General features: G+C 42.9%; 1 protein-coding gene across 4 annotated transcripts; it reads left to right on the forward strand.

Moving 5' to 3' along the window:
• The first annotated feature begins 1,281 nt into the window (after positions 1-1,281).
• Positions 1,282-25,149, forward strand: Nup42 (nucleoporin 42). Of its 4 annotated transcripts, XR_012908717.1 has the most exons (9): positions 1,282-1,504; positions 3,900-4,125; positions 5,591-5,685; positions 10,020-10,096; positions 10,735-10,821; positions 13,424-13,508; positions 14,957-15,630; positions 18,695-19,284; positions 24,335-25,149. XR_012908717.1 is itself a non-coding variant. In XM_075955269.1 (7 exons), exons 1-7 carry the CDS (start codon positions 1,375-1,377, stop codon positions 15,517-15,519), a joined length of 1,263 nt encoding a protein of 420 aa, XP_075811384.1. In that variant the 5' UTR covers positions 1,282-1,374; the 3' UTR covers positions 15,520-15,983. The 4 variants fall into 4 exon arrangements, 3 of the variants coding, with proteins under 3 accessions (XP_075811384.1, XP_075811385.1, XP_075811386.1); XM_075955269.1 differs by lacking the exons at positions 18,695-19,284; positions 24,335-25,149 and having other exon boundaries at positions 14,957-15,983; XM_075955270.1 differs by lacking the exons at positions 18,695-19,284; positions 24,335-25,149 and having other exon boundaries at positions 1,297-1,504; positions 13,424-13,478; positions 14,957-15,983.

A 25,149-nucleotide genomic window follows, 5' to 3' on the forward strand; every position in this document is an offset into this window, starting at 1 on the left:
CCCACTCCATGAATGGTGCAGTCCAAACTTGGGGTGTCTTCTCTCCAGTTAAACCTTCCTGGAAGTGTCCTCACAGACATGCCCAGCGGTGTGTATCTATGGGAATTGTAAAATCTAACACCTCAAAGTCCAGAGATGTGTGTCTCTGGTGATTCTAAATGGAATCACCTTGACAAGAGTGACCATCCCATGTGTTCTGCTTACAGACTACAATTTTGTTTGACATCTTTTCATCCTCTCGCTTAATCAAGATGTAAAGTGAGCTAAAGATGTACTCAGAGTCTTGAGAGTCCCTGAACTGTCTTCAACTTGTCCACACTATCCAATTTTTACTTCCAAGAGCACTTCATTTTGCATTTATATTGTGTACTTACTTTATACTGATACACGGTCCTGTTTGAGAACTGCAAAGTTGATCTATGGAACATGCCAGGTGTGTGTGTCTCTGTGTGTGTGTGTGTGTGTGTTGATCTTAACACTTGGGAAACAAGTGGGCCTCTGGGTTCAAGGTCAGCCAGGGCTACACAGGGAGAAAAGAGATGGAGTGTTTTCAGAAAACCCTTACTGAAACTGCATCAGTTAAAGTGGGATGCTTGTGTGTTAGTTTTCTAGACAAATTAAATTCTTTTTTTTGTTGTTGTTGTTTTTTTTTTGTTTGTTTTGTTTTGTTTTTCGAGACAGGGTTTCTCGAGGTTTTGGAGCCTGTCCTGGAATTAGCTCTTGTAGACCAGGCTGGTCTCGAACTTACTGAGATCCGCCTGCCTCTGCCTCCCGAGTGCTGGGATTAAAGGTGGGATTAAAGGCGTGCGCCACCACCGCCCGGCGACAAATTTCATTCTTGATCAAATTTCAAAGGGCAATATTTACGTGAAATTTTACGAACAGTATTTCTCAGTGTGCAGGAAGACAGTACCAACTAAGGAAATATTGTGATACTTTTCACCTGCAGTGCGTCCTGGTTCCTGGCTTTCTGCATCGTTTTCTTTTTGAGCCCGGTTTTACTTTTTTTTTTTCGTCTAAATAAATGTAATGAACGACTGAGCCTCGCAAAACTACAGCCTACTAGAATCTTGGTGGTTGTCTGCTATAGCAAGTACCCTCTAGATTTAGATAGGGTTCCAGGTTCGGGTCGGGTTCCAGGTCCAACGCCCGAGGCCCTTTCCAAGAACCCGCTTTCTCAGGACAACATCTTCACACGTGCGCGGGCTGGGCTGCTCTTCTCAAATCCCATTGGCTAAAGCCCAGGCCACTCACCGCCTGCATGCAGAACCTCTCGACGCGGGGGGATGACGTCATACTAGCGACGGGACTTCGGTTGTTGGAAACTGTGCCTTCCATGCTGGCCTGAAGACCACGGGCTGGGACGGAGCTACGATGACCATTTGCCAGTTTTTCCTCCAAGGCCGGTGCCGCTTCGGAGACCGCTGCTGGAACGAGCATCCCGGCACCCGGGGTGCGGGCGGAGCCCGGCAGCCGCCACTACAGCAGCCGCCGCCGCCCTCAGGTGACGCTCCTAGCCTATAGGGTTGTCGGTTTGGCTGATCAGACTAGGACTGGGCTTTGACCTGGGTGCTGGTACAAACTCTGCGTTTTAAAACTAGAAGTATACTTTATTAAAGCCACTTCGTTGATGAATGCCACCGGTTGGGAGAATTGGCGTGGGTCCATCCTGACCTCTTGCCCTACTTTGCCCCGCCTTGTCCTTGATCGCACGCTTTTAAAGGTTGGGTTTTAGTTGGTAGAGCGGGACGCTGGGCTAAGAACCTTTCGGGTTTTGAGGAAAGAGTATTCAGGGGCCAAGCATTAAACCAGCCGGGCAGCACAAGGTTTTAAAAGTCAAATTAATTTATTTTCTTAGTTTTGTAACCTAGTTTTTAGCGTTATTATTGGCTGCTTCTTTTTCCTCGTCTTTAAGGTTCATCCAGTCCTTTGTGTAACATGGTGGAGGAGACAGATTGTGTCGTTCATCTACAACTGATCTAGTGAAACGCTCCAACAACTAGGCCTCGAGTTCTGATAAAATATTGCTGTGTTCCCAGGGACTGCTGGGAGTAATGCTTGTCATGTCTCTGGAAACCCACTTTAAATGTAGTAATTTGAAAATAAACGTTCAGTAGATAGAGAACTGGGTCAAAAAACAAAACTTTAGGATGAAAAGAAAAAAAAATGCTGTGGAGTTAAAAAACCAAAATTAGGGCCATCCAGTGCAGTATAAAGTAGTTGATTTCTATGCGGTGTGACCCCCCCCCCACACACACACACACAAAGGATTTGGAACTTCAAAACAAAATGCCCTTAATTCCTGCTTCAGACATGTGGTTCAGCTGTCTTTTCCATTTTCTATTTCTCTTTGGATTTATGGAGCAGTTTAGAATATGGCTACACCCATCGTTACGTTTTTAGTATATTTTAAACGACATATTTTCCAAATCAGTCATAAGATAAATTTACCTTCTTCCTAGCCTCAACTACGGAGTGATAATTTTTTTTTTTTTTTTTGAGACAGGGTTTCTCTGTGGTTTTTTTTGGAGCCTGTCCTGGAACTAGCTCTTGTAGACCAGGCTGGTCTCGAACTCACAGAGATCTGCCTGCCTCTGCCTCCCAAGTGCTGGGATTAAAGGCGTGCGCCACCACCGCCCGGCTCGGAGTGATAAAATTAAAAACAATCTCAAAACTGGAAAGACATTCTATTGACACATTTTTGTAACTTCTTTTTCTTTTAACGATTTATTTATTATGTATACAGTGTTCTGTCTGTATGTATGCCTGCGGGTCAGAAAAGGGCATCAGATCTCATTACGGATGGTTGTGAACCACCATCTGGTTGCTGGGAATTGAACTCAGGACCTCTGGAAGAAGAGTCATTGCTCTTAACCTCTGAGCCATCTCTCCAGCCCCCTTGACTTGTTTTTTATATTCATGAAGTTTAGAAATCTACCTGTACTTTATCCCCTGTTAGTGAGCTCTGTAATCTCCATATGGAAGGTAGGTATGTAGGTATTGTGTCCACAGAGGGAAGACTGAGGTCTTTAAATATCTATTTAAGGACAGACAGTCCTTTTTATTGTCTAGTTTATTCATTGTCCTCTTTCATTCATTCTCTCTATACGACCCAGTGAAGAAGAATTAATGGAAACATAACTTTTCCCGAACATACACATTCACCCAGCGCTAGGCCAAAGCACAGGCCTTTAACATGATAGGCAAAGGCTCGCCCACTGAAGATCTGTACTTTTAGAGTGTCTTCCATTCGTTCCACAATGGCCAAGCAGTTTAATAGGCTTATCAGAGCTGAACTCAGCAGTGTATCTTTGTTTTTTATCTATTTCTAATCCTCTTGATCTCTTTTTTTAAAATTTTTTTATGCATTGGTGTTTTGCCTACATGTATATATCTGTGTGGATGCCAGATCCCCTGGAACTTGTGTTATAGTTGTGAGCTGCCGTGTGGGTGCTGGGATACGAACCCAGGTCCTCTGGAAGAGCAGCCAGTGCTCTTAACTGCTGAGCCATCTCTCTGGCCCATTGGTCTCATTTTTTGTTATTTGTTTGGGTTTTTGTTTTGTTCATTTGAGATAGGGTCTCACTATGTAGCTCTGGCTGGTCTAGAACTCACAGAGGTCTGCCTGTCTCTGACTTCACAGTGCTGTGATTAAAGTCTTACACAACACACCTGACCTTGATCTCATTTTTAAAATGCAATTAGAACATTATGTGATTAGTTATAGCATATAACAAACTATAAATCATAAAGGGATTAACATTTTAAAGTGGTAGAAAATAGCACTGTAGCAGCCTTTACATGATTTCTAGACATCATAAGATAAAATGTAATGGGGATTTCCAAGATTTGAAAGAGTTGCCCATTTTATGATTCTTTAATTTTCCTGATTATTTTAGGGAGTAACAGGCGTGGTGGGTGGAATGCCAGCAGCCAGAGATACTCCAGTGTCATCCAGCCATCCAGCTTCTCCAAGTCTACACCATGGGGTGGCAGCAGAGATCAAGACAAACCATTATTCGGCTCTTTTGATTCTGGGGCTTCCACCAGCAGAGGCTTTGGATCATCTCAAAATCCTTTTGCTTCACTTATCTCTGAAGAGCAGAAAGATGAAAAGAAACTGCTGTAAGTTAAAGTTTTGTAGAAAATCACTACCCAGTTGCTTGTTTTTTCCAGAAGCACTTAGTCTTTTCTATGAAAAAGAGTAATTTTGAAAATCAGAGTAAGCAAAACTATATGATCACACTTTAAAGGTTAGTCCTGTTTACAAGGTCATTATTCTGTGCATTCTTTAGAGTACTGGGTGACTCAGAACAACTGTGATCCTGAATATTACTGATAATAACACTTTTTCTTTGTAAAACTTTTAGTTATCCTATAACTAGTTCCATAAACAGTGGATTTTTAAGTTTTGTTTGTTTGGTGGGGAGCAGGAGCTGTTTTGTTTTAAGATTTTAAGACAGGGTCTACCTGTGTAGCCTTGATTGGCTTGGAACTCACAGAGATCTCTGCCTCTAGAGTGCTGGGATTAAAGGTGTGTGCCCAGCTGTTTGTTTTTGAAGTGCTGAAAATTGAACATGAGTTTTCAGGTGTATTGGGCAAACATCAGTTTTGTGTGTGTATATATAAAGAAGGCAAAATTCTGTTTATTGTGATTCTAAGTGTAATAACATTCTTTTTGATACCTATCTTTTTATTAATGGCCACATTCTAGATGGAAAGAAACTTTAATTTAGAGCCAGTTGTATCCACAGGTTTGTTTCAGATTAAGTGCATGTTAACTGCATGGACCTGGGGACTGGAGAGGTGAGCGCCTCACAGGTTGAGATTATTGGCTCTTCTTCCAGAGGACCTGGGTTCAATTCCCAGCACCCACGTGGTAGCTCACAACTGTCCAGGGGATCCAACACCCTTACACAGACATGCATGGCAGGCAAAACACAAATGCACATAAAATTAAAAATAAACGAATTTTTTAAAAATATATTTTTAAAGTATGTGGACCTGTTTCCTGTATTACAAAGTAGAAAAATTAAGAAAACTATCTCTGAAATCCTATAATCCACTCCTAAATTTTAATGCTTCTCCATAACTAATAGTAATACTATTTGTTGTTCCCAGCAAACAATTGTGTTATTGTGTTTATTCTTTAAAAAATATTGTATTTCTGATATTGTGTATTTTAGCTCTTTAAAAAATATTCTATTTCACATAATTCTTAAATATTGATTAGTCCTTCTGTGAATTAGAAAGGCAGCACTATTAATTATTCTATATTATTTGTAACTACAAAATACAAGGTGTTTGTTGTTTGGGAAACAAGTTCTCGATGTGCAGCCCAGATTAGCCTTAAGTTCACTGTGTTTCCCTGACTGGCCTCAAAATCCTCAGCCCCCCAGGAGGTAGAATTACAGCTGTGCTCACCACACTCAGGTTGTGATTTGTATTTCTGTGAACTTCTGGCATAGAAAAGATGTAAGTTTGTATATTTATTTACTAGAATTTAAACTTTCGGTCATTCCACTTCATAAATAACAAATAATAGCAATTGGAAATACCCATTACTCTTCCATTTTTTTTTTTTTTTCAGGGAAGGAATTGTTAAAGATGTAGAGATTTGGGAATCATCGGGGCAGTGGATGTTCTCTGTTTACTCACCAGTGAAAAAGAAACCTAACATTTCAGGTAACTGGAAAACCCTTGATTAAGTTGGTGGTTGGTTGCCTTTTGTTGAGTGCTGAGGATCGAACCCTAGCCTTCATTCAAGCTAGGCAAAAGTCCTACCATTAGGCTATAGGACTTGTATGTGTTTTTAAAATAGATTCCAGAGTAACTACTTTCTAAAACTAAGACTGTGCTAAATAAATTTACTCCAAACTTAGGAATAGCTAGAATTTGGTCGTTGTTTAAAGTATTCCACCTGAGCTTCATAGTAGAGAGACTGAGAGGGAGAATGTAGTTCTTTTCAGTTGTGTTATTCTCAAGAAAGAATAAGGGCTGGGCGATGGTGGCGCATGCCTTTAATCCCAGCACTCGGGAGGCAGAGGCAGGCGGATCTCTGTGAGTTCGAGACCAGCCTGGTCTACAGAGCTAGTTCCAGGACAGGCTCCAAAGCCACAGAGAAACCCTGTCTCTGGATGGTGGTGGGGGTTCCTTGGACTTCCCATAGGACAGGGAACCCTGATTGCTTTTCGGGCTGGGGGAGGGGGACTTAACTGGGGGAGGGGGAGGGAAATGGGAGGCGGTGGCAGGGAAGAGACAGAAATCTTTAATAAATAAATAAATTAAAAAAAATAAAAAAAAAAAGAATAAGATCAGGATCCACCACAACTACAGTTCAGTCGAGGAAGAAGCTCTACTGAATTGGTTCCCTCTGTGAAACCTCCGAACCTCCTAGCTCCCTCAGCAACCAGGAGTGTCAGGAGCTACCCACCATCACAGCCTTCAAGAATTCTTTTTTTTCATAAAGCCTGTGAGACGTTCCTGGATAGTTTGAAGGTGATGAGCTACATGGGAATTTCTTTAGAATATTCCTTTCTTTCCATTTTCTTTTTTTCCATGATACCTACAGCCTCTCTGAAACTTGGGCTACTGAGGTTTTCCAAGCCTGCTCTGGGAGATCCGGGGTCTTTCTCCTGTTGAGGAAACAATAGACATGACATAGCCAGGAGCCCCTGAAGTTAGTTTCCCAGAATCCTAGGAATGCCACTGCACCTCACCCTCGCCTCATTCTCACCTTAATTCCTTTCTTATTCATTTAAAAATTGTTTGCTGGGTTTCATTTGTCCTACTTCCTGATGTGCATGCAAGGGCACATCATAAGGCGAGCAGACGGGGTTCCCTGAGTTCCCTGATCTGCGTGTGAGGGGCACATCGTAAGGTGAGCAGGCAGAGAGACACATCATAAGGTGAGCAGGCAGAGAGACACATCATAAGGTGAGCAGGCAGGGTTCCTCTCGGGAAGCTACTGTTCTGGAGGAAAGAAAATGAGAAACAGTGAAAATAAATCACTTAATGTAGTGATAGTTTCTGTAAATAAAAGAAGAAACTAGGAAGCCCTGGGATGGCTTAAATTTTAGTATTTAAGTGTTGCCAAGTGTTAAGTCTCAGTCAGTTCAGGGGTGGACTTAAAGCCTAATGTCCTGCAACTGTGACTGTAGAGAGCTCAGGGTGGGGTTACCATTGTAAGATATAGGACATTCCGTTAAATTTAAATTTCAGATAAGTAAAGAATATTTTTAATATATGTGTGTCCTGTGTAATATCTGGAACATACTTAATAAAATATTTGTTTTATGTCTTAAATTTCAACTTACCTAGATATCCTGGATTTCTGTTAGTTAAATCTGCCAGCCTAACTCTGACACGTCTGTAGGAACTATATATGTTCATAAAAGTTTTCATAATAATACTAAGACACTGGTGTTTACTTTCAGTGTTGAAATTTGTACTGTTAAAAATGAAAGGTACATATAGACCATGCTTTTCCCTTTATCCATGTATGATGTTCACTGTGAGGAAGAACGCTGGGTTATCATGTTACTTTGTCACAGACAGATTTTATTGGAGAGAATAACGGCTGTGGTTATTCAGACTTTGCTTAGGCAGATATTTTCTCAACAATGAATGAGATAAATCTGTGTCACCTCAAGGAGCAGGGTGGCGGTGGGAGGATGAAAGGGTTACCGCTCATGATAAAACTGGAATTTCCTAGGAAAAGTTAGGATCATGAGAAACCTTTCTGTCACAGAAACACGATAGCTTCTCAATACTCAAAATCTCTTCAAGAAAGACTAGTGACAGCATTAATATGTGAGGATTTCAAGGTTGGTTTGTTTTTCTTTTAGTGTTCTAGAATGCTCTGTGTCAACATATAGAAGTTCTGTAGGACATATTAACTAATAATCTTCAAGACTGGAGCATTGTGTTACAGAGTTGTGCTGGCTGAAATCTATTCTAAGTCCAAGATAAACTAATGAATTATAACAAAACACAAAAGTTCATTGGTTTTTGCGTCTACATTATAACTGGCCTTTAAAACCGTCCCTCTTGTCTGGGCATAGTGGCACACACCTTTAACCCCAACACTTGAGAGACAGAGACAAGCAGGTCTCTGTGAGTTTGAGACCAGCCTGGTCTAGAGAGTGAGTTCTAAGCCAACCGAGCTACATAGTGAGACTTTATCTTGAAAAGCAAAAAAACAAAACCATTCCACTCCACTTTCCCAGTACTGGTGCATTGTCAAAGAATATCCACATTTAACTGAGAAGGCCAATGACTTCTTTTTCCAGTGACATGTCTGTAGAATGTAGTTCTTACACAGCAACCACACTGCAGTGGAATGAATGCAAAAACACCTACAGAAGCACATACAGGAATCCAATAATCAGAGCTGGCGAGATGCCCATCAGCACTAAGAGTATGCACTGTCCTTGCAGAGTCTGTAGTTCAGTTCCTTCCTGTAACTAGCTCCAGCGCATCCAGTACTGCATTCTGACTTCTAATGTTTTTGTGTTTTAGAAAATAAATGTCTGTGGATGCATGCATGGTTTATCATAAAGAACTAACTTTTCCTCTGTAGCTAGAAGATTGCTCTTGTATCATGTCCTTGTTTGTTCTTTTGTTGCTGTGATAAACACCGTGACCCAAAAGCAGCTTGGAGAAGAAAGGGTTTGTTTGACGTAGAGGTTAATAGTCCATCATTGAGGGAAGCCAGGGCAGGAACTAAAGGCAAGAAGAGCCTGAAGCAGAAACCACAAGAAAACACTGGACACTGGCTTGCTTCCCCAGGCCTGCTCAGCTTTCTCACACAGCCCAAATCCAGCTGCCTAGGGATGCCATTACCCACAGTGAGCTGGGCCCTCAGCCTTCGTGCATCCATTAGTAATTAAGAAATTCCCCACAGACCTGCTCACAGGCCCGTCCTCAACAAGAGTGTCACCATCACATACCACCCTCCAAAGCCCGAGAAAATAGGTATTCACGTCATTGTCTGTGTCCTGTGAGTCACATAAACTCTGGTTGCTCACAGCTTGGAAAAATAGAGAGTAATTGAGGTGGACAGTGTTCTTGAAGGAGAGTTATGCATTCTTATAAAACAGAGCTAAGCCCTGGGTGAAGAGAAGGTACCTGTTAGATAAGACTTGGGAAAACCGTTCCTAGCAATTATGATAGCTAGTGCAAAGGCCTTGAGGTGAGAGCCATGAGCCCAAAATACTCAGGAAAGAAAATAACAGAAATAATATAGCGTAATTATAGGTATCTGGCTAAATCCTAGAAATGTAGGTCAGAGTCTGTAAACATTGCTTGTGGACAGTTTGCCCCAGAAAATCTCTAAGTATGTTCAGAACAGCATCCACTACCACACACTGAGTAACAATAATCTTCATCTGTTCTCTCTGCCAGTCCGTAAGTAGCATTTTTAAATTTTCTTTAATTTACTAGCCTTTTCAAATTCTAGTGAACTGCTTATACTTTCTGTCTTTGCTGTATTCTGTACTGACTTATGAACAGTATGTCTGTGTTAAAGATGGAAAATCTTCCAGAGGTCCTGAGTTCAATTCCCAGCAACCGTCTGTAATCAGTTCTGGTGCCCTCTTCTGGCCTGCAGGAATACTTACACACAGAACACTGAATACTTGATAAATAAGTGAATTTAAAAAATTAAAAAGATGTTAACTCTTTTGTATGCAGTCATGGTTTCCCTGATTTATCATTTGCTTTTTAAATCTGTTTATTGTAGACTTAACAGCATTTTTTACACTAGAGTTTGAATGTGTATGTAGTCAGATCTTTCATTTTCCTTTTGTCCTTTATCTTTACAGAATTCTTCTTCATTTGAAGATGAAATAGCTGTATTTCATTCTAATTTAATAATTTACGCATTAATATATAGACTTTGAGTGTTCTGTATGATCTATAATAACCAGCATTAGCACATTTTCTTGTTTAGCACGCCAGCCCTACTACCAGAATCAGCAATACTTACTGTTTAAATCCCACCTGATTCCTCACTTCAGGTTTCACAGATATTTCACCAGAAGAGTTGAGGCTTGAATACCATAACTTCTTAACCAGCAATAACTTACAGAGCTATGTAAGTTTGTTTCCTATTTCTCTACCTCGGTAGCACTTGGCTGTCGATTACTGTTTTCTGTGTTTGTAGTGGCTTGCTTGTGTTTGGGCACATTTGGTGAGAACTGTTAATTCTTTATAGGCCACTGCCTTTTTTAATTTTTTCTAGACTATTTTCTTTGAAATTGTCTAGTTGTCTAAATTGTTAATAATGTACTATAGTGATTAGAGATATTATTTTATTATAAATTACCTACCAATCAGTCCTAGAACTCAAACCATCTATCTTTAGAAAAATACTGTTGCTTCTGTTAGCTGCAGATCCCATGATGAATACTAGAAAAGCAAAGTGACATAAATGGCAATTCTGCTAAATAGATTAACACCTCTGAATACCAGACATTCAAAAGAAAACAGTCTGAATGGGTGGTCAGTAGAGTAAGTTGGGTGCCTGAAGGAAATGGTAATTTCTGTTGTCAACAGCCAGGACTCTATGCTAGTTTACATTACCCCCTCCTGTCCAGATAGCACCGTCTCTGCACTGCCAGGTGACCCACCATGAGACCCAGCGAGCTAGAGGACAGAACTGGAGTGTCTCTGGCAAGCAGGAGCAAGGGTTAAGCATTCAGTATTGAGTTACCTTTTGTCTTCTCTCTTCAGCTAAATTCTGTTCAACAGCTAGTCAGTCAATGGAAGAATAGGATAAATGAACTGAAAAATCTAAATATGTCAACCAAAGGAACTCTGGTAAGTACTGAAGAATTTGCTTCAAAGAAGTGACTCATCTTTGCATTTTGTGGTGTTGCTTTTTTTTTTTTCTAGGATTATAGACATTCTCCACCATGCCTAACTTTTTATTGCTTTTTTGTTTCTTTCTTGAGACAGGGTCTCAGCTGGCTGACCTGGATCTCAGTATGTAGACCAGATTAGCCTCGCACTCGTAGACATCCCCGGCCCTACCTTGAGTGCCAGGATTAAAGGTGTACACTGGTTCTATTGCTTTTTTAATTTTTTTAAATTTTTATTTATGTATAGAAATGTTTTGCTTGCATATATGTGCACCGCATATGTGCCTGGTCCAGTGGAGGTTAGAAGAGGGTGTCAGATCCCCTGGAATTGGAGTTACAAACAATTGAGAACTGTCATGTGGGTTCTGGGAATCAAATCCAGGTCCTCTTGAAGAACAGTCAGTGCCCCTAACCTATGAACCATCTTTCCAGTCCCCTCTGATTTTTGGCAGAGAATGCTTCAATTTGAAAGGTAAAATCTCTGTGGAGAATTAACTCTGCCCGTGGTCATTTAGAGTTAAAGCCCTAGAACGTATTTCCTTCTCAGAAAAGTAGGGACAATTATGCTTTCTAAAAACAACTCTTAGTTAGACATGGTAACACACTCCTTTGATTCCAGCACTAGAAAGACAGAAGTAGGCAGATCTCTGGGAGTTTGATGACAACCTGATCTATATACTGAAGTCCAAGACAGCCAGAACTGCTTAGAGAGACCTTGTCTCAAAATAAATAAAAGTAAAAACTATTTTTTAGGCTGGGCAGTGGTGGCACACACCTTTAATCCCAGCACTCGGGAGGCAGAGGCAGGCGGATCTTCGTGAGTTCGAAGCCAACCTGGTCTACCAGAGCTAGTTCTAGGACAGGCTCCAAAGCCACAGAGAAACCCTTTCTCAAAAAAACAAACAAACAAACCTATTTTTAGTGTAAGGTTTTTAACTGGGGTAGGACTAGTTTTAAAAACTGAGAAATATTACAAATTCAAGTACTTAAAGATGTGTTTATGCTGCCTTGCAGTTGTATAATGCCATTTGAACTTAGTGGGGGTTATTTAGGCATATTCTGACCCCAGCTGAGACGTGACCCTATCGCCACTGACGAGAGCTCATAGCACAATACTAACTGTTTCATCCCTGGGATGAATGTTTCCAGCTCTTGGCTAACATTGAAAGGGTCACTCTGCTGCTGCTGCTCTGAGAGAACCCATCCTGGGCTGACTTAGTACATATTATCATTGTTCATCTTTTATCGTGAATATGGAATACTCAAATTTGTTTAGCCATTTACCTATTTACCTGTTGGTGACTATTACTCTAAGAAAGAGAAGCAAGGAAAGAACAACAACAACAAAAACCTGTAAGAATCTATCTTATGAAACTATGGAAGGGGCATATATAGTGATGAGCAGATGAGCAATTGTGTGGGGCCAGAGGTCAAGAAAGGGTTGTTATCTACCCAGGAAGAGTGTAGGGAGCTCCTAAGGGTCATAGTAATGTTCTGAATTTTGATTGTGCTGATTATAAGTGTGTCAGGATTCATTGAAATATGTGAAAACAAAGCATCTGGCATTGGTTCTCAACTTGTTGGTCTCGCCCCCCTTTCACAGATGCTGTGTATCAGAGATCCTGCAAATCAGATATTTACATTACGATTCATAGCAGTAGTAAAAGTACAGTTATGAAATAACAACGGAAATAATTGTAGGATTGGGGTCCCTGCACCATGAGAAACTGTATATATTAAAGGGTGGCAGCTTGAGGAAGGTTGAGAGCCACTGCTCCAGGTTAATGTGATAAAGGAGTCTTAAGTTGCTTCCAAGGAAATGCAGCTCAGCCAGCTTGGTCTGCTTAAGAAGGTCTTGGAGCCAGGCATGGTGGTACACAGCTATCATCCTAGCACTTAGAGGCAGGTGGATATCAGTGACCTCAAGGCCTAGTCTACGCAGTGAGTTCCAGGTCAGCTACACAGTGAGACCCGGTCTCAAAAGAATTTGGAGAAAAGGAGTCAGTGAAAGGTTCCTTGAAGGGCATCTGTCTGCTGGGGTTTAGTAGTAAGCTTTTGATAACATGACCTCACTTGAGTTGAAGCGTTTGAGTAGACTGGGCATGCTCTGACAGCCTTTTCACCTGCATCTAGAGTGCTTCACAGATGTAGGTTTGACCTTATAAACACTGGAAGTGTACTTTTTTAAAAATGTAATTTTATTTATTCTTGAAATTTTTACATATGGATACGATGTATCTTGATTTTTTTAAAAAATGCTTTTCTGATTTTAATATGTGTTGCTTTTAGAAATTTAACAAGTACAAAATGAAAATCATTCATCAGCCAGAGATAATCATTGTTCACTTCTATCCGTTTTTCTATAGACATTCATTTTGGTTGATTATACATTTTATAGAGTATTACACCCTTTCCTTTGCATGATCACATTATGGGCATTTTGTATACTAGATATTTAGATGCATATTTAAGTTATAAATTTTTAAATGTAATGTATGTCAATGGTACCTGGAAATTATTCATCAAGTAATGTATTGTTCATTTATTTTTTGTTTTTTAAGCTCACTGATGTAAAGGGTGGAGCCAGTCAAGCAGCGCCTGCATTTGGGTTTGGAAGTAAACAAACAGGGACGTTTGGGTCATCAGGTAAGAGACAGAGTGAGACATGTTTTGCTGACTCAGAAAAGTGGGATGCTATAGGCCTCAACTTTTTTTGTTTGTTTTTGTTTTTCAAGACAGAGTTTCTCTGTAGCTTTGGAGCCTGACCTGGAATTTGTTGTGTGGACCAGGCTGACCTCGAACTCACAGAGATCGCCTGCCTTTGCCTCCCAAGTGCTGGAATTAAAGGCATGCACCACCAACACTCAGGTAATAGATTTCAACTTTACAAAGCCTGAGTGACCAATTTAAATAATTCTCACACATTTCTCCATTATGGAGCCTTGAAGAACTTACAAATGCTTGGGAAAGGCCGGTCAGAGGGAGGTGTACTGTGAAAGATGCTGTGGCTCAGCATGTAGAAGAAGTGCTTCTGTTTTTGAAACAAGGTCTCACCGTGTCACCCTGGCCTGGAACTCACTATGTAAACCAGATTGGCTTTGTGATCCTCCTGCCTCTGCCCCCTGAGAACTGGAATTACCGATGTAAACCACCATGCCCAGCTCTAGAAGAACCTTTTTAGGAATATTTTTTCAGCTTCATAGGAAACTGAACCTGATGATATACATGTAATTCTGGCATTCAGAGGCTGAAGTGAGGAATCAAAAGTTCAAGGCTGTGGTTGCTGGTGGTGGGGGCAACACCCTTTTTTTTTAATATTTATTTATTTATTATGTATACAATATTCTGTCTGTGTATATGCCTGCAGGCCAGAAGAGGGCACCAGACCTCATTACAGATGGTTGTGAGCCACCATGTGGTTGCTGGGAATTGAACTCAGGACCTTTGGAAGAGCAGGCAATGCTCTTAACCTCTGAGCCATCTCTCCAGCTCCCGGGGCAACACCTTTTATCCCAGCACTCAGGAGGCAGAGGCAGACGGATGTCTGAGTTTGAGGACAGCCTGGTTTACAGAGCTAACTCCAGGACAGTTAGGGTTTCACGGAGAAATCCTGTCTTGAAAAATCAAAAAACAGCAATAATAACAACAAAGAAGAACAAAACCCCCAAAGTTCAGGGCCAGCCTGATCTTCATTACAAGACCAGTCTGCCTCAGGGATCTGACAGGACTATACCGCTGTGGCAGCTGTGCCATTGGGAACCTTGGGGATCTGACAGGACTATACCGCTGTGGCAGCCGTGCCATTGGGAACCTTGGGGATCTGACAGGACTATACCGCTGTGGCAGCCGTGCCGTTGAGAACCTTGTCATTGCAGGGCTGTGAGTCGCAACCCTGGTGGAAAGTATATAAAGCCAAAAGTTCCCACCCTGCTCTCACACTGCTCATGGATGCTGGATGCCGGGGCAGTGGGGTTCAGACGATTTGCTCTAACCTTGTTTTTACATGTCCCTTAAACTTTTCAGTAGTTAAACGTGCCTGGAATAAGACAAAGGAGTGACATGCTACATTTTCTGACTGTAATCTGTTTTTGTAGGTTTTCCAGTGAATAGCAGCAGCAGTAATGTTCAGAACTTTAGTTTTAAAACAAACTCTGGATTTGCCACTGCCCCTTCTGGAAGCACGCCTGTATTTGGGAGTTCCTCGGCCTTTGGGGCCGGGCCCTCTGCTGGTTCTACCATCGCTTCCTCCGCTCCAGCCTTTGGGTTTGGGAAGCCTGAAGCCACATCTGCTGTTTCATTTTCCTTCAAGAGCCCTGATGCTTCCGGTTTTGGATCACCTGGATTTTCAGGGTTTCCAGCTTCCTTGGCAGGGAGTCCTTTCGGCCCTGCAGTGACCCCTGCCTTCGGAAGTGGCAGTTCTGTAGCTGGTTTTGGTAGTCCTGGCCCACAGTCTCAATCTGTATTTGCCAAGCCTTCTAATGATTTGTTTGGAGGTAGCAGCATATCAGCCTCCTTCCCTGTCTCGGCCACAGATAATGCACTGTTCACACCTAGGGATCAGCTGACTAAAGAGGAGCTGGGTCAGTTCCAGTCCCAGAAATTTACTCTGGGGAAAATCCCACTGAAGCCACCACCTGTGGAACTTCTGACTGTATAAAGGGCAGTTTCAGCCACAGAACGGCTTTAGCCAGGCATATGGTGCTTGCCTATAGTCTGGGAGACTGAGAGAAGGGATGCCACAAACTCAGGCCAGCCTGAACTGCGCAGAGTAAGTAAGTGACCAGCCATGTCTGTGTGAAACCCTCCAAGAAAAAGATCTGAATGGTGTTTAAAGAAATGGTTTTTTTTTTTTTTTTAGTGCTTGGGATCACTGGGCCCTCACACATGCAAGGCAAGTTCTACCTGAGCCACACTCCATCCCTAAATATGTTTTTTAAGATTGTCTTGAATTATGAGGAATGTAAGCTTTTAGTAATTTGAGGGACTTTAAAGTTTAACATTTTTTATAAACCTAGCTAAATAAAGCACAGCCCAAAACTCAATAAGCAAGGGAAATCTTTTGTATGATTATGAGTGGAACTAAAAATACAGTGTGCTAAATAAAGTAATTTTCTCATTCTATTCCAGTTTATGATCATCCCTTTAGCAGGGACGTGGAGAGTGGAGCTCAGACCCAGTGCAGTGTCTTGTGCCTGTCACTGAGCTATCCCCTGGCCTAACTTTCTTTTTAATGGCGTGTATGGTATGGGTCTTTTGCCTGCATGTGTGTCTGTGTACTACTTTCATGCCTGATGTCCATGGAGGTCAGAACAGGATGTCAGATTTTCTGGAACTGGAGTTACAGATTGTAAGCCACCATGTAGGTTCTAGGACCCCGGTCCCCTGGAATAGCACTCAGTGCTCCTAACCTCTGAGCCATCTCTGGTCTCAACTCCTGATTTTTTAACATGGGAGGGGGGATATATGGAAGGTACTGACGAGATTGCTGAATGGGTAAAGGAATTGCTGCATGCGTGTGAGAATCTGAGTTTGGATATCCAGCAATGAGGTATGGCAGTGCATAAATCTGTCACCCCAACACTGGAAGAGCAGAGACAGGTGGATGCCCAGAACTTGCTGACCAGCCATTCTAGCTGGATCAATGATTTCTAGAAACTCTGTAAGAAACTAAGGGTGGAGAATGACAGGAAGACACCCAACCCCAACCTTTGGCCACCACACACACCTGTGCACACACGTTTACACACATATATTAGACCAAAAAAAGTGAATGCCTTACTAATGAAAGATGAGCGCTCCAAGTATTCATTCATGCTTTCAAAGAATTCAGTTCCCAGAGGATCCAAATTCTGATCCACTTTAAACAGTGTGACCCCCATCTAACCCGTTCAGGGCCTCAGCATGTGAAACCAAATCCATACTCAGGATTTGTTTTTATGTTTGATGTTTAGAACTATCCTTGGTAATTGGTAAGTAGAATATTTGGTCTGTGTGTTCCTAGAAAATAGACTCTAAGAATTCTGCCCCATGAACCTTCGAGTCATGAGACCTACCTGTAGATGAATGCTTAGTCATTCCTGTTGCTTAGGATATTTACAAATACAAATTTATTTCTCACGAGTTCTGTATACTGGAAATCCAAAGTATAATTTCAGTGTCTGCTGAATACCTGGTGTGTTCTTCAGAGGTGGCTTGCTGCATCCTCAATGTGGCAGATGAAGACTGTGTCCTTACACAAGAGTGAGCCTGTTCTCTTAAGGCCTTCTGTAAGAGTTCCCTACCCATCCATAATGGTCTTCCATAATGACTTAGTCACTTAAGGGCCCACCTTATTACAGTCACATCCGTGATGTAAGTTTCAGCATAGGGATGGGAGGGTGCATTCTAAGCCTAACAGTTGGTTAATGACTCCCTTAGGTTCCAGTTAACTCAGTATTCTTTAACGCTCTAAGGATACACACGGAGGACCCATTAGTCTCAAGCACGTCAGATCATAACCATATACCTGCTGGGCATAGTAGTACTCACTTGTAATCCTGGGGCTAGGGAGGCACTCACCTACTTAGTGAGCTCCAGGCCAATAAGCTACCTATTTAGGAAACAAGGTAAATGACACCTGAGAACCAAAGCCAGAGATGGTCCTCTAGCCTCCCCACGCATGTGTATACCCTTGCATACACACCTGCACATGAAAACAACATGTACGTACATAAACATGCAAAACACTGGGTTTCTTTAGATCTGTTATACCAAGATAATATATCCAGACTATGGGGCCTTTCCATTGGCCTAGGCTTGGGAATATAGAGTATTCCAAGTGATCCCCTAGGCTAGTTTGGGAAACAAACCTCTCCAACTGCATTTTGGCTTGTTTGACTTGTGAGTTTGTTTTAATTGCTGGTCTATTTCTGTGCTCCTGCACATCCCCCCCCCAAAAAAAAAGTACATTTAATAGGACTCCAAATAATGAAATAGTACAGAGTTGTCAAAAAATGCTATGAGTTATTTTAAAAAACTAAAATTAAAAGCAGCAAAGCCCACAGTGTAGAACCAAATTGTATACGTGTGTGCTGGCATTGGTGAGGAATGAGAAGACTTCAGACTCGAGTAACAGATAGGCTAGAGGCAGCTGACCTGATGACCCCTAAAGAGATGCAGCAAGGGCTTGTGTCACTCTGGTGGTTATCTGCCAGCAAGAAGCAATTAATTCTAGGGGAGCTGAGCAACTGAAAAGTCCCCCCAACAACCTGCTCTCTTCACAGCTTCTTCAAATTTACTCAGCCAGGCAAGAGCAAGTGTAGAATTGCAGGTGAAGTGTGCCCTGAGAACTTGCTAGGAGAGCGTGAGCTGGGCCTCCAGTGAACTGTGTAAGGGCTGCTGTACCTCAGTAGTTCTTAGCACACAAGACATCTGGCCACCAAAAAAGCACAGATTTAAAAGGCATATAAACCAGATGTGATCCACAATCCCAGCGCTCAGGAGGCACTGAGTTTGCAGTCATAGTTCCAGGACAGCATGGCCTCAGAATAAAGTCCTGGCTTTAAAAGACACATTACTAGCTACACACAAGAGTGATGGTTCTGTTTAAAACATTGGAATATAGCCTTTTCAAGTGACCTGTAGAATAAAATAATTGGGAAAGATTCTAATCAGCCTAAAAAGGTTTTCTACTAACTAACATGTATAGTGTGATCCAATTTAGAGGAGATCCTATGTATATCTGAGGGAGGGGCTAAAAGTCAGTGCTGACTCAAGTTTTAGCATGCTCTAGCTATGTGGTGGGCAGTGTCCTGTTACATATGTGGGCTAATTTCATCTTGCCTATGATCTAGGTGCTGGAACCATGATCTTCATTTTCTAAATGAAAATACCAACATCTGGAGATGTTAAATGCCCATCTGAGACCAATCAACTAATAAGAGGCTGAATTGGATTCTGACGCCTGGCCTAGAAGCCTTGCCTTGTCACCACCATGGTGGTTGCTTCTGGGTCATGAGGACTTCCTCTTTTTTGTCAGTATTTTCTGCACGCCTTGCCTTAGGGATGTGTTTTACGGGTTTCCTCTTATGAGCATTCACTTCAGTAGAACTGTGTAATTAGTGAAGCTCAGTGTCCTGAGATACAAGGTGAAGGAAGTGCTCCCAGGAGATACGGAACTCTTCAGTCTGCTCCCAAAGCTCCATCCTTTTCACTTGCTCTCAGATGAGGACCAAGTCCTCCTGCCCGTCCATGCAGAGGAAAGAGAACATGAGAATGCCAAAGATTGAGTGGAGTCATGGGCGCAGGGAGCTCACACAGCAGGGTGAGTGTGTCTTTGGTGTGATGCTGGCTGGAGGCCAGCGCTGGGCCATGTACCTACTCCACGTCTCAGAGCCAGCTTCTAAACAAAGGGACACTTGTACCTGTGAAGACTGGGTTTGAGGTGAGTCATCTTTATTTTGTCTTTAGACCAGCTGGGTGACATGGTGCGAGCTCATTTCTACATCTTTTTTTTTTCTTAAGATTATAAACTGATTGGCCCATTAGCTCAGTCTTTGTATTAGTTCTTGTAGCTTATATTAACCCATTATTCTTATCTATGTTAGCCACATGGCTCAGTACCTTTTTCAGTGGGGCAGGTCACATCCTGCTTCTTCAGTGGTCTGGGCAGGACTGGGAGCAATGAGCTTCCTCCTTCCCAGAATTTCCCTGTTGTCATTGCCCTGCCTCTACTTCCTGTCTGGCTGACCCACCTATACTTACTGCCTGGCCAATCAGCATTTATTTAAAAGATGATTGACAGAATATAGACAATTCTAATTCTCCCACACCACTTTCCCCTCTTTTATTTTTTAACAAAAGAAAATATCCATAGTCCATTTTTGGGAAATGTGGGCGTAGTATTCCAGGCTACTTCCTGCTGGTTGGGGGCACTGATAATCTTACGGGAACCTAAAGAAAATTTAGAATTATGATCAAGTCCTGACTGGAATATCCTGTGAGGCTTGATCATCTCGGGCAGTCTTGAACCTGTTCTGGGTGTAGAACTCTGACATCTGGCCCATCTGTTTCTACCGGAGATTTCTCAGTGGTCTTCCTTGATCAAACTTAATTTTTCTTAATTCAGAATAAATCCACAGCCTCTCATTTCCTGTGGAAACAAAAGCAAAATCTCTTCTCCAAAGTAACATACCTTTTGACTTCAGTTCTGAAGTCAAGGTATTTTCAAAATACCTATCTGGGATTAATTCAGCAGTATTTATAAGCAAATATCTTTTGGCAGCTGTTCCTTCCTCGGCATTCAAACAAATCTGTGTATGTGTGTGTTTCTCTCTGTGTGTATGTGTGTGTTTCTCTGTATGTGCACCTTGCATGTGCAATGCCTAAAGTGGCCAGGAGAGGGCATCAGGTCCTCCTGTAACTGGAGTAATTGGAGACTGGGAACTGAACTCAGTCCATCTGCAAGAGCATACGAGCCTTTGCCATACTTCTCCAGGCCATGCAGTAATAGTTTTAAGCACTACGGACAAGTACATAATTACAAGGGAATGCTCTTGTCATCGTCGTTCAACAGCTTTATGAACATACCACAAGCCGTTCCGCTGGACACTGTCCACCTCCAAATGACCTGGAGCACAAGAGACAGGAAAAAAAAAAACGGTGTCCTTTTCCAGAGAAGCCTGAGAAATCTCTTCACCTGCTGGCCTTCAGCAAAAGCGCAGAGACCAAAAGCTCATCCCTGCTTTTTAAGAATCTGCCTTTTCAGTGAGAGTCTAGAAGGATATCACAGGCATATCATTAAAGACATGCAGTCATTAAAGCAATGGCAGCCATCTCTGGAATGCTTCAAAACTGACAGATCACTTGGAGCCTGGGGTGCAACACGACTACCTTGGGGCAGGTGGAAGACTTGAACCAGCCACTGAGCAAGAAGGAACTCAGAGAAACCAAAGGGGTTCTCTTTCCACATAGACACTGCCGAGAGCGAAGGACATTCATTCCCACTGAAAGAAATTGTCATAATTCAGCCTCTCCTCTTTTGATAGACAGGCTTTGTAGCAATTTACAAACAGAGTTTCAGAGTGAGGAGGCAGCCTGCCCACACAAGGAGCAGCGTGGTGAGCTGCTGTGGCCCAGCAGACTGGCAGGTGAGGAAGCCTGACCCAGCATGGGGTGTAGGGTTCTGTGGGTAGACAGGTAATGGGGAACCATGGCAGGGTCTTGGGTGTGGACAGCGTCTCAAATTGGATATGTTGCAGGGGATAGGCAAGAGCAGGGTGAGGTACTGTCATGAGAACCCAGCCCCCGGGCAGCTACAGGCCCAAGCAGACACCGTCTAACTGGACTTGACCTGCACACCCACTCTGCAAAGGACTGCTCTCAGCAGGGAAGGCAACCTGCTGAGCCAGGAGAAATGGCTCCACCGTTAAGAGCCCACCCTCCCGCAGAGAACCCAGCACAACATCAAGGGGCTCACAACCACCTGTAACTCCTGCTCCAATCCAATGCCTCTGGCTGCCGAGGGCTCCTACACTCATGTGCACATACTCCCCCAACACACACACACACACACACACACCCACCCCACACGCTTTTAAAATAAATCTTTTTTAAAATCTTTAATACAGATTTCTAAGTAAGTTATTAATGTTTGAAGCAGAAGGAAAACCAGCCTGGCCCACTATCATTGCTTGGTCAGGAAGAGGGAGTTGGCACACATGTGTCTGCTGATTTGACTTATGTGTTTTGTCATTTAACACTTATGGCATTCAGTCATGTTTTGGTCTATAGACTTTTCAAAAACCAGCTTCTCCAGCTCCCAGAATCCTGCTCTAGCCAACAGCCCTCTGTGAAGTGCTGAAGATCCAGGGCCCTGCTCCTTCCCAGGGGTCTGGAGTGAGCATGTCTATCACAGGCAATGCATGAGGAAACCTCGGAAATCTGGGGATCCATTTTTATACTAGTAGACATGATATTTTATGATAGATTAGAAAAATCGTAACTAGCATATCAAATTTGTGATTTCATGGATAATGTTGCTTAGGATGCAATTAAAGTATAGGGGCCTGAAGAGATGGCTCAGCATTTAAAGGCACTGGCTGCTCTGGAAGGACCTGAGTTCAATTATCAGCACCCACTTGGCAGACTACAGCCATATATGAGTCCAGTTCTGAGGGATCTGATTCTTGCACGATGAGCACATACCTGGGGCACAAACATACATGTGGCAAAGCAGCCACAGATTAAAATAGTAATAAAAACTTAAATATATATAGCCAATGGGTTGCTGGGATGGTTCAGTAAGTGAAGACTTTTGATGCCAAGTCCCACTATCTGAGCTTGATCCTCAAGACCCACAGGGTGGAAAGAATGAACTGACTGCTGAAAGTTGTCCTCTGACCTCCACATTCTGTGGCACACACACACTCACACACACACACTAATGGATGGTTTTCTAAGTATGGCTAGTAGGTACAGAGATAAATGTTGAGTAAAAATATAATAAATGGTACAGATGTGGTGGAACTATGTGGTGGTCTAAAATATCCGAACAGGAAGGGCCCTGCTCTCCGGTGCTGCCTCAACACCGTGCGCTGGGTAGCTGGCTTGTGTCACAGGGCTGTCTGGCCTGGAGGCGTTGCAACACCAGGCTCATGTGCAGGCAGAGCATCCCGTGACTCCACGGAGCTTCCCTGTCACTGTGTGTCAGCAATACTGATTAAGGGAGTGGATTCTGAACCAGCTTTCTATTTTATTAGAAGAGCATGCTTAATCTTGCAGGGATTGATTTAGTCATTATAATTTATTAACATAATTAGTTTCTAAAAAGGGTGTAAAGTGACTCATAAAACTGCAGGATGGCTGGGTGTTGCAGCACACACCGTTAATCTCAGCTCTTTGGAGGCAGAGGCAGACAGATCTCTGAGTTCAAGGCCAGCCTGGTCTATAGAGTGAGTTCTGGGACAGCCAGGGCTGTGGATTTCGAGCAAAGGCTGTGAAAACAGGAAGCATTTCAGGAGCTGAAGCTGGGAACTGTACCCCAAGATGTGCTCTGTGTGGCTTTACGCTTGTTGGTGATGGTAGCAGAGCTGGCCCTCAGGTTTCTGTGTGTTTCCATTTTTAATTAAGTGTATAAGTGGGGGAAGGGTGTGTGAATTTACAAGTGCAGATAAACTCATGAAGCTGGAGATATAAGGCTGGGAGCTGCCCAATGGGAATGCTGGACCCGAACTCGGGTTCTCTGGGAGAAAGCAGTTTGTGTTCTTAACCACCAAACCTTCTCTCCAAGCCCCTTGTTTATTTTATTTTACTTAAAACAAGGTCTTGAGACAAAGGTGTAACTCAGGCTGGCCTTGAACACACAACCCTCCAGCCTCCCAAGTGCTGTGATTACAGGCACGTGCCACCAAGTCCAGCTGAAAGGTTTCTCTTGGACATGTAACCGACACTTTCAAGGAAGCCCTCAGTGATTTCCCTGTGGTATAACAGTGCCCTACAGTGCCCTCTACCAGAGGCAGAGATGCCAGGGCCCAGCACACATCAGCGACCACATCTGTAGGAAACTAAGATTCTGCCCATCGGGGACACATGCCGGCTGTTTAACTTTACTCCAGGTGGATTCTGCTGGATCTCACTGTTAGCCACACCCCATAGATGTAACCAGTCAGCAGCTCTGCCATCCTCAGCAGCAGAGGTCAGGGGAATTGGTGCTCCCTCCCCACAGTCCTTTGCTTTAAGGCTCTGGGCTGCAGTCGTGAACAGGACTGGCTGCTTCACCTGTCATAAAATGCAGCTCTCTTGTTCAAGACCCGAGGATTCTCAGATGGGCACACCAAAACATCAAGCCTGGTGTGAGAGGTCCTTCTGTCTATGTGTTGCTTTCATTCTTAATGAATAAAGAAACTGCCTTGGCCTGTTGATAGGAAAAAACTTAGGTAGGCTGGGAAAACTAAATGGCATGCTGGGAGAAAGAAGGCAGAGTCAGGGAAAGATGCCATAGAGCCGCCAGAGACAGACATGCTGAATCTTTGCCGGTAAGCCACTGCCACATGGTGATATATAGATTAATAGAAATGTGTTAAATTAATATAAGAGTTAGCCAATAAGAAACTAGAGCTAATGGGCCAAGCAGTGTTTTAATTAATACAGTTTCTGTGTGGTTATTTCAGGGCTAAGCTAGCCAGGCGGCTAGAATGAACAAGTGGCCCCCTCCCCTGCAACATAAGCCAACATAAGCTAAGAGTGGGATCCCAAGTCGCTCATTCCAGAGGATGCTCTCACCCTTGTTAGAATTGATACTGTCATGAAAGCAAAAAAAAAAAACCCCAAACCCAAAACTACGAGCCTAGGAGGATGCCAGCTAAAAAAGCTGCTTTTACCCGTTCATGCTGACCCCGAGGTTGGAAACAGAGAGAATGCCTGCACTCTACAGAAGACGTGAGAGGTGGACACGAACTGGCTCTTGCTCCTCACACGTTACTGTTTTCTTCCAGGCCTCATGTCATGAGAACCCCGGGTGAATAAACAAGCCAGGTCTCCGAATGCCCTCCGAGTGTGGTCCTTCCCGAGGACTGGAGAGAGACAGTTTGATTATTTGACTTTTCTCTGGATGAACTCCCACAGAAATTTCCTGCAGGTCACCTGTCCCCACGACCTACAATGTTCACGGGATCTGGAGGAGGGCACTTGCCTCTGAGTGACAGAAGAGTGTGGTGGATTCTCTTAAAGCTTTATTAGTATAGAATGACGGGAAGTACAATCACTGGCTTGTTCAGTTTGTTTGTTTTTTTTTAATTGCATTCACGGTTATGCAGCCACTTCTACGGTCAACTTTAGAAAGCCGTTGTTAACATCAAGAGAAATCCTGCACCCGTTAGCCAGGATCCTACTTCTGTCTGTGTGGCTCTGTGTATTCTGGACACTTCGCATGCATTGAATCATGGGTCCATCCATGCTGTGGCACCCCCATTCCAGATAATGTTAGCGGTGCATGGAATAGCACTCCGCAAGAGTTGTGTGGCTCGTCAAAGTCAGGGGAGAACTGGAAGGACAGCGTCATTTTGGGCATTTGTGTTTGAGATGATTGTTATATATCTACCCGGGTCTTTCATCCATATGTAAAGAGTAGCTAGTCATTTCCTTATACCTTATGTAGAAGTTGCCTCTAAATGAACCGTAGACCTTTACAGACCCAAATAGAAAGCTAAAATTGCTGTTAAAATTCCTAGGAGAAAACAGGTGAAAATCTTTCTGACTTGATAGTGGTGACGATGTCCAAGGTAAATCAACAACAGCAAAAAAAAAAAAA

This window comes from Microtus pennsylvanicus, chromosome 21 (genome assembly GCF_037038515.1).
Source record: "Microtus pennsylvanicus isolate mMicPen1 chromosome 21, mMicPen1.hap1, whole genome shotgun sequence".
Taxonomy (NCBI): Eukaryota; Metazoa; Chordata; class Mammalia; order Rodentia; family Cricetidae; genus Microtus; species Microtus pennsylvanicus.

Coding starts and splice junctions, on each gene's coding strand:
- Nup42 (XM_075955269.1), top strand. CDS start 1,375: ATGACCATTTGCCAGTTTTTCCTCCAAGGCCGGTGCCGCTTCGGAGAC. Junction 4,126..5,590: donor AAAGATGAAAAGAAACTGCT/GTAAGTTAAAGT, acceptor TTTTTTTTTCAG/GGAAGGAATTGTTAAAGATG. Junction 10,097..10,734: donor GCAATAACTTACAGAGCTAT/GTAAGTTTGTTT, acceptor TTCTCTCTTCAG/CTAAATTCTGTTCAACAGCT.